Source organism: Parasteatoda tepidariorum, chromosome 10, assembly GCF_043381705.1.
Source record: "Parasteatoda tepidariorum isolate YZ-2023 chromosome 10, CAS_Ptep_4.0, whole genome shotgun sequence".
NCBI classification, from domain to species: domain Eukaryota; kingdom Metazoa; phylum Arthropoda; class Arachnida; order Araneae; family Theridiidae; genus Parasteatoda; species Parasteatoda tepidariorum.
Genome location: NC_092213.1, coordinates 72,843,023 through 72,857,893, shown reverse-complemented (window position 1 = coordinate 72,857,893; position 14,871 = coordinate 72,843,023). Strand labels below are relative to the sequence as shown.

Below are 14,871 nucleotides of genomic sequence, written 5' to 3'. Positions count from 1 at the left end.
TGTGGGCATAGATTAATTATTTAAATTAATTTAATAAAATGTTCTAATTGCGTTTCCATTCTTAACGAGTGTAGCTGAATTTCGCCATTTTGTATCATCCGCTTATAGTAGAGAAATATCGGAATATCATCACGGAATAATGTACAAACACAGGGTGATGCTTTACTTGGAAAAAAGTCAAAAGTAGTAGCTTTTAGGAATCATTAGCTGCAAGCTCGGAACTGATAAGATACTGGTTGTAAGAAAATTTTATTTTTTTTATTAGTAAATCATTCATAACTACCATTATTTGTTAACAGTTATAGTGGATCAACCGGAACATTCGCTCCAGCACCCTAGAGCATCAGGTCAATAAAACTGAGATGAGCACAGTAGGCCTTAGCCCTTTATGGGCTGTAGCGCCACAGAATTTATAGTAGATTTATCTATTTTGTTAGGAAATTTAGGTAAACGATTCCGAAGGGCTTAAGCCTATCAGCCGACTTAGCAACGATCTTAAAATGTAGATTTAGGAAAGAACGCTTGGTATTCAGCGCAAAAAAAATAAAAGACCCAGTTTAGAATCAGAGATATCAACTGCTCCACTTTTCGTAAAATGTTTTATACAGTGGTAGAGAACAAAAAGACTAAATTTAAATAAATTTTCTACAGTTTCACCAACACTTTAAAAACCTCGTAACAGGATAACTAAAACTAAGTATTATTTACTTTTATACGTTCGTACACGTGCATTATTACGTATACTAAGTATACGTTCGTATTATTTATATGTAGTAGTGGGTCAAATCCGTAAAAGTCGAAATTATTAATCCGAAAATCATACATTTACTCATAAATTTAGCTATCACTAGAAAGCTTTTTTTTACCTAGTGGAGCAAGTTGGCATCCACTAACTGTTCTGCTGAGTAATTAAAAGTATGAATGAACAAAATAAAATAAAAAACGAAATAATTGCACTTTTACCTGATTGGAAACTTCATTCGCTTCAAAATAATCAAATATGAAATAACAGTCAACATGTTTCAAGCACTTCAAAAATAGGCGCCCATTTTCAAGAATTGTCAGACGTGAAAGTAACGAAAATATAAAAATGATTTGAAATCAAAAACGTAAAGTTACCTATAAAAGTTGCCGACAAAATTATTACCGACAAAAGTTGCGCATTCGTCATATTTTCAACGCATTACCAAAGATTTTCAAGTAGATATACATATTTCAACTGTTAATAAGTAGTGGTAGTCATGAACACTTTACTTCTTTTACGATAAAGTTAAAAATGAGATGTTTATACTATAAGTACTTCATATTTTCTGTTTACTTGAGAGATTTGTTTTCTCTCTGTTTTGATTAAAAAAAATTATATTTAGTATCAAAGTTTTTAGTGTGGGTCATTAGGTTTAATACTTTCTTTCTTAATACTACACTTAAATATTATGATAACGCTTTTGTTTTGAAGCCACTTTGTAATTTTTTCCCAAGTAACTGACCATGTAAGAAACAGCACATGGTGTAAGTGAAAAAGGGCATGGTGCAAATTGTGGGTTATCACAATGGTGGTGGTCATGTGCATGGTCACCACTTCCCTAAGAAATGAATTTTTATAAATTAGCATGCATTATTTTCGGTAAATAGGATAGGCGTCTTAAATTTACGTGATTTCCCCACTCTTCCCATTTCCCCTTTCTCCATTGCTATGGTAACCGAAATCTTGCTTTTTTCCCCCAATCCAGTATAATGCAACTTCTTATTGAAATATACTGTCGTTGAGAGAAAGCAAGATTTTTCGTAACCATGGTAACGGAGAGGGAAAGAGTGTAGAGAATGGGATTGAGACGTCCATTCCATTTAGAAAGAGTACAAGAAAAAAAAAAAAAACTATTTGGTAACATTTGGACAAGAGCTGAGCAACCAAATTCTAAAAAAACGCTATATTCTGAAGTTTATAAATATGTTTCTCAATTTAATATTTTTAAGGCAACGAAAATGAGCTTTCTGAATCGTGTTTAAGAAAATAGCTATGTTGCACTCAGTATTAGTATTATTAATAAGGAATATAAGAAAATAAAACTGAATAATAATAGCTACTGACAATTTAAATTGAACTCTGGCAAGAATTATTGGCGCATATGGCACAGAAATTTTGGCTCATATGGCGCAGAATTATTTGCCCGTTTTATAACTAATTTGTAGTTTTTTTAATGCTTGTTGTTGTATATATTTAGACAAACAAATAACAGTACTGAGTAACTTCTGAATTAAATTCAGTTTTTTTTTTGTAGTCAGAATTAAATAAATAATTTATTTCTAGGAAAGTGGTAACCATAGCAGGAGAGCCGTTTCGGTAAAGCGGAAAAGAAGAAACTATTCGCGTTCATTTCTTTCATAGCGAACAACTTAGACAACTTTTCCTCACAGTTCTTGTTACATATAAACTTTACAATTTATGAGTATATCCAACTTTGTTTAGATGATTCTTTATTTGTCAAGCCCATTCGAATATTCTTTGAATCTTTTCTTGCTTGCTTCTGTAATTTGTTCCCGCAATTCTGCGTCTGAAAATTAAAATAAATAATGAATTTAGGAATAAAATGGATTTTTCTGATTAATTTTGACACAACTTTTTATTAAAAATTTTTTATTTTGTATCGAACTCAAATTACGTGTTTAAAAAAATTAGACATAGCTTGAAATATATTTTTATGAGATAAATTAAAAAAACATAATAAATTAAAAAACATAAACGCGTAAAAACGCGTTTTCAATGTTTTGCAAGGAAAACATAATTAGACACTTAAATTTTTCGTGAAAACGGCACAAATCAAATCTCAATACAAAAATTCACATTTTTTTAAAAAAATATAAATTACGAATAATAAATATTCACTAATTAATTATTTTCAAAAACTTTAGTTTCAACAATAATTTAGAAAAAAAAAGGAATCAAATGTTAATTTCTGAAATAGCTATATGAGCATTTTTTCAAACGTGCATTTCAATCGATTTTTTTCTTTCTTTTTTAATTTAATGGTCAGTTTAATTTATTCTTAAAACAGTTCAGTGACGATATGTAATTTAAAACAATAAACTGAAGAGCTAATGAAAGAAAATGATAAGTCATTGTCTTAAAAGGTGGGAAAAGACATTCCTTTTTTCACAGAACTTAAATCATTAATACCCATTAACAGAAAATGGTCAACATATTCTTTAATAAACTAGGGAAATACACATTAAAGGAGTACATAATGATAATACGTAATAATAATTACATAAAATAAAAATAAATTTTTTTTTTTTNGGGGGGGGGGGAGGTTAATTTTAACCTAAACACACAAATGTCTTTTTTAACACTCATAATTTCATTAAATAGTATTAATTTTCGAGTTTTCGTATAATAGTTGAGAAATTTAGATTCGTGTATCATCTGTACTTAATTTATTAAACTAAAATTTTACCATTTTAACATTTTCAAATTGTAATTTCACATCAAGAAGTTATGTACCAAACAGAAATAAAAAAAATTACTCCCCTGAAAAGATAAATTATAATGTGATACTTTAAGTAAAAGAGAAAGCGGTAATAAACGGCAGCAAAATGGTTATGAGTAAAGGTTGAAAGAAATATCAATAAATTTTGAATTTTAAGCAATATTTTAAAAATTTTCGTAGGTCATAAAATAAAATATGCTATTACAGCGCATTAGAATTTTTAAAATTATTCTTGGTATAACAGTTTAAAGTAAAGGCGGTAGATGGCAGCACTACATATGTGAGCATTAAATTTTCTTCACTATGTTTAAATGCCTTATTTTCATTCTATAAAAAAAAAAAATCATGTGTTTGCTGATTTGCATTTAACTAACAAACAAAATACTTTTATTGTAATTTAAAGATAATAAAATAAACAATTTTTATATTTCTCTCTAATTCAAAAAAAAAAAAAAAAAAAAATCTCTGTCAGTTGCCGAAGTAAATATTATAACTTAACTTAATATTATAACTTGATTTATGTGCCGTGATATTTAAAATATTGTGTTTCATTAAGAAATAAGCGTAAAATATCGTAATTTACTAATAATTATATTATTTTTTTTTTACAGATTTATTATTAAATAAAACAATTTAATAATAAACACAATTTTGTCATTGGATGAATTTTCAACAATATTACTTTTCAAATTCTTCCTTACTGTTTTCAGTGGTGCTATTTTTTCTTTAAAGAAATCGGAAATTAGCAGAAACATTGCGATGTTAGCTAACTTGTGATAATATCTTCTTGAAAAGGGCTAAAAAGCTCCTAATATTTTAACCCTTTTCACTTGAAAAGTACCTCTCGGAGACATTTTTTACCACTATGGTTTCCCATCGATTTTGACTTTTGAGGTAAAGGCGGTCTGTACGCAATGTTGATCCCCATTTCAACTGTCATGTTTTGTCGGAAAATTGCGGAGCGGTTGTGGCAGTATGCTTTAGTTTATAAATAATATCATCACACCTACTATAATTATTTTCTATTTTAAGTGTCAGAATTTCCACATCTTAACGCTTAGTGACAAATTTACTTTATGACTAGTGTCATCAAGTATTATGCATGAAAAAGCTTGTCGATTTTTTAATTCAATTAAGTTACTTGTTTCTGCTTAACATTAAGACATTATCCAACTTTAACCCGACCTTTTCATATTAAAATAACACAAAAAAACTTTACGAATAAAGCGGTATGATAAATGCGCTTAAACTAAATGGATACTTTTGACAGTTGGTACCATTTTATTTCATTTTATTAAATCTAGTCGCGAATACTCAAATCACAAATAAAATTTGGTGGGTGAGAATCGTTTAATTTTCCAAGAGAAATAATTATTTTGAAGCAATAGTCCTACCACAATATATATTTTTTGTTGTTGTTGAAGTTGTAGTTCATTTACGTCGCACTAGAGCTGCACAATGGGCTATTGGCGACAGTCCGGGAAACATCACTGAGGATGACACGAAGACGTGCCATCACAATTTTGATCCTCTGCAGAGGGGACGACATCCCCACTTCGGTAGCCCGATGACCTGCAAGCCAAGTCGAGCACTTTACGGTAGAACAGTTTAACGAGGACCAATACCGCACACCCTCGGTCCCTACGCAGACTGATCCAAGTGGCCACCCATTCGCACACTGACCGCAGTGATGCTTGACTTCGGTGATCTGCTGAGAACCGTGTCTTAACGATCAGTCCACTGCGGGACTCTTGAATAAGGAGATTTCATCGTTTTATGCATAATTCCGCGCGATCTCGAACATAAGATTTGAAGTAACTTCGCATGCGTCGAATTTTACGTACGGGATGAAATGAGTACGTGCGGGATGATTATAAAGTGAGCTANAATTAAAAAAAACTTTCAAACATTAAAACTATCGAAATTTGGACACTGCTTTTTTGAAGTAATGGCATTATAAATAGAAACAAAAGCTGCATCGGCTTCGGCCATTAGTAACAATTTATTTAAGTCATCACCAGAAAATTTTATTACGTAATTGTTGAAGCTACAAGAGTTTTAGTAAGTCTCATTCAATCGCCAATTTCTGCCCCTTTTCTTGTTAAAATAGACGCACCTTAATCGCGAAGCTCTATAACTTGTAACAATATTTTAAATCTTCATTGTTCGGAGTCAGAGAATATCTGTATTTGGCAAAGATTTTAATGATCCGTAAGATAAACAACAAACCCTTGGAGGAGATTCAACAATATTAGTCTCGGCAATGTTTCCGACAACTGTGTGGTACTTAGTAATTTCTTAAGAATTCCCACAGTTTATGAATTAAGTTTCTAGGTGGCAGAACCAAATAGATTGGTTTTCCGTCCAAATTAGTTGTACTTAATAGGGATAAGAGAAATTTCCCTGTTGTCACCTTCGATAGGTATTATTTAGGAAAAATGAAGGATTATTCAAAAATCTTATGAACATCCGTGTCACCATTTTCCCGCGCTAGCCTAATGTCGCAACAATTAAATAAAAAAGATTATATAACTATACGCATTTTATTTACAAGATATTAACATGATATTTTAAATAAAAGCACTGGAAATTCACCTGGTTCAGCGACAACTTAAGCGTTATAAATTTTCACCACTTACAGAACATAACTCTTTATATGTGTTTAAGTTATTAAATTATTGGGGTAATCAAGAATGTTTCATATTTACTTTTTAAAAGTATAAAATATATTTTATGAAAACAATTTTTTATATCACTATAACCAGGTAATAGTTTACAACCCCCTCTCATATTTAGCGATTTGCAAATAACCGAATATATATGAAAATAAACCAAGAACATAAAGGTAAACACAAATTGCGGTAACCCTAAGGTGACGTCATTGAAAGTAAAGACCGCAAAGTATATCATGGTAACCAGAAATGGGATATAAGCTAAACTGAATCAAAATTATAGCCAAACCAAGGGGGCCCCCGATTCTACACCGGAGACGCATAACAATTTTGAGAAATCACTTAATACCCTGAATATATAATATCAAGCCTACGTCGAGTCTAATTAATATATTTATAGAATATTGATATCTTGACTTGCTAGTGAAATTAACTTCAACGTTTTATATGTACTTAGGTTCATAGATAGATCGATAAGAAGTTATTGACGCAATAAGAAGTTGTGGCTATATCGCACCTACAATTTGGTTTTTATAAAATATTTAGGTTGTGGATAAGAGCTAGATTGATGTATCAAAATCAATGGCTTTGTTTATACTTTGGGTAACGTTAAAATGAGTGTATAATAAATAAGTATTGTCTCACACATAATCCTCTTAGAGAGTTTTTTCTCTAGGGTAATTAACCTATATATCTTCCTAGAGTTTTGAATTCCATTTTTGTGAATAATTATATAAGATGAACATAATTACACTGTGTATGACTATAATTTATTTGACGCAATAAGAAGTTGTGGCTATATCGCACCTACAATTTAATTTTTATAAAATATCTAGATTGTGGATGAGAGCTAGATTGATGTATCAAAATCAATGACTTTGCTTATACTTAGTATAACGTTAAAATAAGTGTATAATAAATAAGTATTGCCTCACACATAATCCTCTTAGAGAGTTTTTTCTCTAGGGTAATTAACCTATATGTCTTCCTAGAGTTTTGAATTCCATTTTTATGAATAATTGTATAAGATGAACATAATTACACTGTGTATGGCTATAATTTCAATTTAAAAGATGACCCACCTTTTCCACTGAGCTCTTGCCACATTTGCTTGTTGTTTTCAAGGCATTTCAGCCAGGGTCTGCGTATTGATCCACCACTGGGCATTCGCTTTGGAGACTGTGCAGGACTGCTGAACAATCTCGGTGAAGCTCGACTGTGCGCTGGACTGTTGGCTGGTGAACCTGTCTGACTGTTTCTGGAAGGAACTGTAAGAAGATACATCAATTTAAGCAATCTGTTGGAATATCAGACGAAACTTTTTTATGTTAACTAATTGAGTATTTCGTTAATTACTTATTTTGTGACAGAAATGTTTTTTTCCCTTTAAATTCAAAGTGTTTTTATAAAACAAAAAATTTGTATTTTATAAATATTCTGCGAAAAAAAAAATAGATCATTGGAAAAAAAATTCAGCCGTATAATTGTATATGGCACTATTTTAGTAAAAAGGTTCAAATTCAAACTAGAATATTGATATCTTAAAATTTTATGCTCATTAGTTGCAACCTTTGTAAATTATGTTAAATTGAACTATGTTTCTGTTCATTGAACCATTTTTCCGTTTACTGAACCAAGCATACGTTCATTGAATCATGTTTCCGTTCGTTAAGCCGTAATAAATTGTAAATAAGTTTAAAAAGTACGACATTATGGATCAATTTAGCCCTATATTTAGATTGCAGCCTAAGTATTGTGAAAGTCCCACATTAGCAAACACCAGCATTCTTCACAGATTTTCGACTCATACGAAATACTAAATATTTTTACTCTTAAACTAAATACACGAGAAAAAAAACGCCAAAACTAATGGAATATTTCCAAACAAACAATAATATTCTAAGATTATCTGTTCTAAGATAATGACTTTGACATTATTTAATGGCATAATTTACGGATGTAAATGACAAATATTGATACTATAAGGAAAAGTATATTTTGGGAACTTAAATCAAGAGATCATGTCAAAGTTGACATTTTTTAAAAGAACGTTGATAGTTGTTAAATATTAGTTCTTGCAGTAACATGTACTTTACAGTGATTTGAAATAACACTTAATTTTATCTAAATTCTAAATGTAAACTTACATACAACATCTAAACAAAATCAAAATAAAATCTTGACATTTTCAAAAAAAGATCTAAGCATCAACAGCTAAACTTATTTTGAAAATACTGACTATCGAGAAACTACTTTATTTCTCAAAATTGCTTTACATACACATTAACATACACATTAACATACATATTTAAAATTACCTGAGGTGTCTTCAGCAATGGTACCATCTTTGTGACCTTCCATGTGACGTAAAACTCTGTCCAACATGTCACCACAAACTTCTAAACTTGGTGAAACTATGAAGTCAATAAAACCTGCAATCATGAAGAAAAATTTTATGTAACCGTAATAATTAAATTTCTTCCAAACTTAGACAAATACATATTTTTTAAGCGTCATTTTCTCTCTCACAAGGCAACAGACCTCTTTATGCAACAGGTTGAACTTCTCTTCTAGCTTCGAATATCAAGAAAAGTTGAGGCAAACATTTATAGTGAAAACGAAAAAGTTCAGACGCTCCGACCATCACGAGTCGTCCATTGGTTCCACTTGTTCAGCAATGCGGTTTTACTGGTTCTGAATGGTCGGTAGAAGACATTATGACTTACACACCCCGAAGTGTCTTAAATATGCTTTTTAAGGTTTAAATCTGATTAAGATCTCGATTTAAGATCAGTGTTTAAGATCTTACATGTCAATATTTACGACGAATATTTCCCCTTCCCAAAAATCGTCGATCTAAATAGTAATATTTTTAGCTGTTGTCGTTCATTAAAATTAGATTAAGACTAACAGCACAATATGACCTGTGCATCATTTTAGTGCACATTTAGACGACGTTTNACGATTTGAGGAGAAATTTGCTTGCCTAACCGACATTCGATTCCGACAAACGATATCGCCTTGTCGGATACGACATAATCGTTATCGTATCGGTGAGTGAAAAAGCGCTCCGTTGCTGACCATGTATTTTACTTGACCCTCTGTCGTTCGCCGACAATCGGATCCGTTTTGTCGTTATCGTGTCGTGTAATGAAAAAGCGCCCTAACAGCACAATATGACCTGTGCATCATTTTAGTGCACAGTTAGACGACGTTTCAATGAAAGATCAGGAAATATAGCTCTTTGAGGGTTCTTCTTTAGGAAGGGTGACCATATTGCACAGTCCAGTCACATTAATGTGATCACCACCTACTTTCGACGTCAACGTGAAATAACCAATCTCAGAAGACAGGTGGCAGCACATTACAGTAGAGTGTATATAAACGATGTCCTAAGGCAGGGATGGCGAACCAATGGCACGCGTGCCATTTATGGCACGAGACACAATATTTTGGGCACGCCACCGATCACAATTGTTATTACACTATGAATTTTTATCACACAAATGTTATTACACTATGAAGCATATGAAACAATTAAATTAAAATTCACAAAAACGAACAAAATAAACAATTATTAATAAAAATAATTAACAATTAATGCTAAAAAACAATTAATAACCATAAAAAACAAGCTAACAATAAATAACTAGCAAAAAAAATTACAGTCCTGCTTAAAGAAACATCTTACAACCTAATATAAGTTATTTGTCATCTAATCAGTAACAACAGAAGTCACACTGTTGTTACTTTAGGTTGTTTTAAGACATGGCAAAATGTTTATTTTTTTTTTGTCAATGTAAATAAAGAGTTTTGATTTGATAGTATTTAGTATTTCTATTTTTCCAATCATCACGAAGTCAAAATTATTTGACGGCACGTCTATGACCTCATTGAACAATTTTTAAGAAAAAATGGCACTTTGGTGTATAAAGGTTCGCCACCACTATCCTAAGGCATCGGAAAGCATTTCAATCGTTGGCGCAATGGAGAAAAGTAGCGATTTATCCGACGTCTGGGCATGATTATTGGCCTTCGGGCCAAGGGTGGAAGCATTTCGGAATCGGCTAATTTTATGAACAGTTCGCGTGCCGCCGTGGTAAAAGTATTCCGTGCATGACAAAATGGCACTATTCAAAATCAGCGGCGTGGCACACGTGGTGCACCACGGACTATAGATGATAGAGGCGAACGAAGGCTACGGAAATGCGTTCGGGCGAATAGACGTGCAAATGTTGAGCAACTGACTGCCCAGATGAACCAAGAGGCTACCAAGAGTGTATCCTCAACAACGGTTCAGCAAACATCTCGCAGCGGTCCGCTCAGCCAAAAGTGGTTATTCTGGCATTTGACAGGTGGTCACATCAATGTGACTGGACTAATTAAAAATATATAGACCATTCACGAGTTACTAATGTGTTAAGTAAATTGATGATTTTTATTATCTCACCATATAAGGAAAATATATGCTCATGGTAAAATTTCCTTTTAAAACAAGGTATAACAATATAAGTTAGCAAAATGTAAATTACTGACCTATTTGTGATTCAGCGACAAGTGTAGAGTTTCGATCACATAAAGGGGAAAAAGGCAAACCCAACTCGTTCTCTTTATCACCCTAAAAAAGAAGCATATGCAATATATAAGCATGCTTCACAATTTATAAACATTAGCAGTTTTCAGAATCGAGTGCATCAAGGAATGTTTGACCCATAATACAGATAGTTGAAAACTATTGAAACGATAAAATATCTCAAAGAATATGCATCGGATACGAACATGTGAACTGTTTTCGCTAGTTGCATATAATTCCTTCGAGACGACCGATTCATAAAAGCATTGAACAAAGTTAAATTTTACGAGTTCATGAAGATTGACTAACCGATTCATCGGTGCAGTGAATTGACGAATAGGAGATTATTGAAAAACAAAATAAGTTGGTAAAAGGGGAAAAGAGACAAACCAATACGCACATGAAGAGCTCAACGGATGAACCAGGTAAGTGACATTTTCCCAGAGGTTAAAATCAAGGTAAGAAGGGAAAAAAGGGGAATCCGAACTATTTTATCATTATATTTTTATTCGATGTAATAAAATTTAGCTTTATTTTATTTACCACTACCACATTTGAAATGGAAATCATACAAACATACTCAAAAGTAGTGGATTAGTTAGGGTAAAATTGAAGTGAGTTCAAAAACAAGTCTGTTACGTTAAACATACCCATATTGATGCAACCGGTCTATGTTAGTTTTTCTAATACATAAATACCCCTGAAAATGTCACTTACCTACTTCATCCATTATATGCTCATATGTCATCACACGCTTATGCTTAGATTTTTGATCCGGTGAATATTCTTCGAGATATTTGAATGCTTTCACTGAAGCAGCTGCATATCGAAGTCAAAATTATTGATGGTCCAATCAAATCATTTTGATGGTTTTTGTTGGTTTCAGTCTGATTCATGATGGCCCAACATCATTTGATGGGGGTCATTATCATCCAACATTTTATGCTACGAGTCCATGGTTTTTGATATGTCAGCAAACTTCCATCTTTTCATGATGGAAAATGCTACTTTAATACTATGATGGTTAACCATCAAGAGAAGTTTGATTCTTATGGACCAACAATTCGTGATGGTTCCAACTATACGTTTCCATGATAGTTTAATGGGAAAAACAAGGGAATATACCCTCAAAACAATTTAATTTTTTAATGTTGGCTCACCATGAATGAGTTCGAATTATTATATTGTGATGATGGTTGTTAATGATCGTTCCAACATTTGATTTTTAAGAAGCTATGATGGAAATTTCTGATGGTTTACCATGAATGAACCATCAAAACAAGTTGCTATTCTAATGTTGGACCATTTTAAATTAGTTCGAATTCCTATATTGGGGTGATGGTTACTTATGTTGGTTGCCATCAAAAATATAATCGTTAATGATGGAATTCTTGATGGCTACCAACAAGATTATGTCGGTTCATCAATGGAAAATCATAAAAAATTTTGATTTGGGTATGCAAGTATGCCATACATATGCATGCATGACATCCTGCACATACATTCGTGTATGATACACATGGGCACTTTAGTTATACAATACCTGTCGGAAAAATTCCTCCATGAGTCTCTGAGTCCATCTGAAATGAAGATTCCAGTCTTTTGCTGGATGGCTGATGTCACAGCAATGCAACATCAGTGATAGCACCTTTGCTTTATCCATTGAACTGCAAATAGAATGTAAAGGAAAAGCCATGAACCTATCGAATTCAGATTTGCTCGATCTCAAAAGCAACACAATTTTAAAGGAGCATTCAATATTCGCATGTGAATCATGGTAAAGAACTGCCCTCTGAACTCCGAGGATAGGAGAGTGCCATATATGAAATTCTATTTAATTCCCAGCTTTAAAATTTTTTTAGGATGATTTTGACCACCATTACATGGAAAATAATTAAACATTTAGAATAGGTTTTAACACGCAAATCAGATGAATTGAGATTTGCATAGTCACCCATGATTGAAAACGCTGTCGAAAACAGCTAGAGGCGTTTTCCTTTTATGAACAAGCTGTTGCTGCAAATTAGGACCGGTACTTTTATTTATCTAAGTTATCCTAGTTTTATCTTCCTTAATGTTGTCGAAAACTGTACTGAAATAGGGTAATATTCAGTTGTTTTTATCGAAATTTATTGATTTGGTAACTAATTTGTATATCTCGCCAATTTCGTTGCCAAATATGTAAGTTATGATGATGCAGCTGTTCCTGGTTTATCTGAGTGTAATTTTTAATAATAATTGTTCGAAAACATAAAACTGGTACAAAGTAAAAGTACCCATACAAATGTGCTCGAACAATCAAACTATAATAGAGAACCGATCGATGACGTTTCCGGATATGAGTTGCAATGCCATTTTGATTCTTTACGATGTGCCCTACCTGCCCTAACCATGGTAAGGAACCAACCTGTATATGTCCAATTTATTTACATGTAACCTGTAAGCAACGGATATGTTTGAAAATCTGAATAATACGATTTATTTATTATAAGCAGCAAAATTACTGAAAAATGAAGGAAAATGTGACATTTTCGATGAAAAATGTTTCTGTGCAAATATATATATATATATATATATATAAGTCTAAATCAATAAATAATTGAAAAAAAGGGAGTAAGAATAAATTTAAGAGAAGCCTGAAAAGAAAGTAAGGAAAATGTATTATCTCGTCATCAGCTCGCACGATTATGTTCACAAAAAATAATGCTTTTAATTTAAAAGAATGTTGTATTGATATATCTAAAGCAAAAAATAGCAACACAATAGTGTGAGGAGCAGCAAAAAAATCTAAAAATAATTTATTAATCAAACGATTTTTATTAATTAAGCGATTAAAAAATTATTAATTAGACGAAAATAGATCAAATTAAGCAAATAATGCAAAATAAAACAGATCAAGCAAAAAATAGAAAACAAAAATTCAAGAAAATGCAAAATAAAACACAAAATATAAAATATAAAGCGAGTGGCTAATTCATATGTTCTTCTTGACGGCATCTTTCAAAAAATATAAAATATAGAGCGAGTAGCTAATTCATATGTTCTTCTTGACGGCATCTTTCAAAAAATATAAAGCGAGTAGCTAATTCATATGTTCTTTTTGATGGCATCTTTCAAAAAATATAAAATATAAAGCGAGTAGCTAATTCATATGTTCTTCTTGATGGCATCTTTCAAAAATTTTAATTTTATATTTGTATAACTATACTTTTTTATCATCTTATGATTTTTAAATACTTTGCAAATATCTTCAGCATATTCCAGATTACATTGGTTTCCGTGTTCTTGCAAAAATATCTTCATTACTAGCTTGCCAGATTACAAAATATGAAAACTGAACCGTATATAGAAGATGGTAGAATCGTTTTATGGCACGTTCTTCCGTAAGTGCAGAAGCATGTTTGATTTGTTTGTTATTTTGGATAGCCCGAAACTGAGTGTGAACAAGGTATAATACTGTACTAGATTATTAAAAGTTTATACTTAATAGGGTTAAAATTAAATTATAAAATTTTAATATTGATGATTTTAGAGAGATTATTAATATTTATTTATTTTTTTTAATTTTCAAAAACCCTTTATTAGAAATTGGATGATTTCAAGTCACGGACTCGCACGAATTGGATTTGCGCACTTCAAAAATATAAGTTAGCAAAGAAATTTTTAATAAATTTATTAATAGTTACAACATACAATTAGCTTAATGGTTTTATATCAAATTTAATTACAATTGAACATTAATTTGGGTAGTATTATTAAAATATTTCTTTCAAAATTCAAATGATGTTACTCTTTTACAAAATTTCTTCATTATCTTTAGTATAAATGTAAAATATTGATTTGTTTACATTTTTTTTAATAATAAGAAAATAAAAAATTTAGAAATTTAAAAAAAAATCATCTAATAAAAATTTATACTAGTTGATATCTTGTTGAGGATGGAGATGACAGAGTATCATGTTTGTGTATTCACCTGAAGGACACTTTTTTTACAAAATAGAAGACAAAAATATATCAAAGAGCAAAAAAGTCAACAAAAAAAAAAACAAACAACAAAAAAATTCAAAATTTAAATTTTTACATATTTGGCTCTTCGTATAAGCTTACAGATTGCGCTTTTTTAATTTATTTTTTATCAGCT

At 31.3% G+C, this 14,871-nt stretch overlaps 1 protein-coding gene across 4 annotated transcripts in view; it reads right to left on the bottom strand.

Annotated features, from left to right (window-relative positions):
- Positions 1-1,257: 1,257 nt before the first annotated feature.
- LOC107451545 (dual specificity calcium/calmodulin-dependent 3',5'-cyclic nucleotide phosphodiesterase 1) overlaps positions 1,258-14,871 on the bottom strand; it is a 552,109-nt gene continuing 538,495 nt past the window's right edge. For 3 of the 4 annotated variants that reach the window (XM_071186276.1, XM_043042289.2, XM_043042288.2), the window contains exons 12-16: positions 12,274-12,397; positions 10,694-10,775; positions 8,476-8,589; positions 7,240-7,425; positions 1,258-2,552 (exon numbers count right to left, since the gene is read on the bottom strand). In XM_071186276.1, coding sequence (XP_071042377.1) covers positions 2,476-2,552; positions 7,240-7,425; positions 8,476-8,589; positions 10,694-10,775; positions 12,274-12,397 — 583 coding nt within the window. In that variant the 3' untranslated portion in view covers positions 1,258-2,475. The remainder of the gene's footprint in view (positions 2,553-7,239; positions 7,426-8,475; positions 8,590-10,693; positions 10,776-12,273; positions 12,398-14,871) is intronic. The other variant, XM_043042290.2, reaches the window with a different exon arrangement.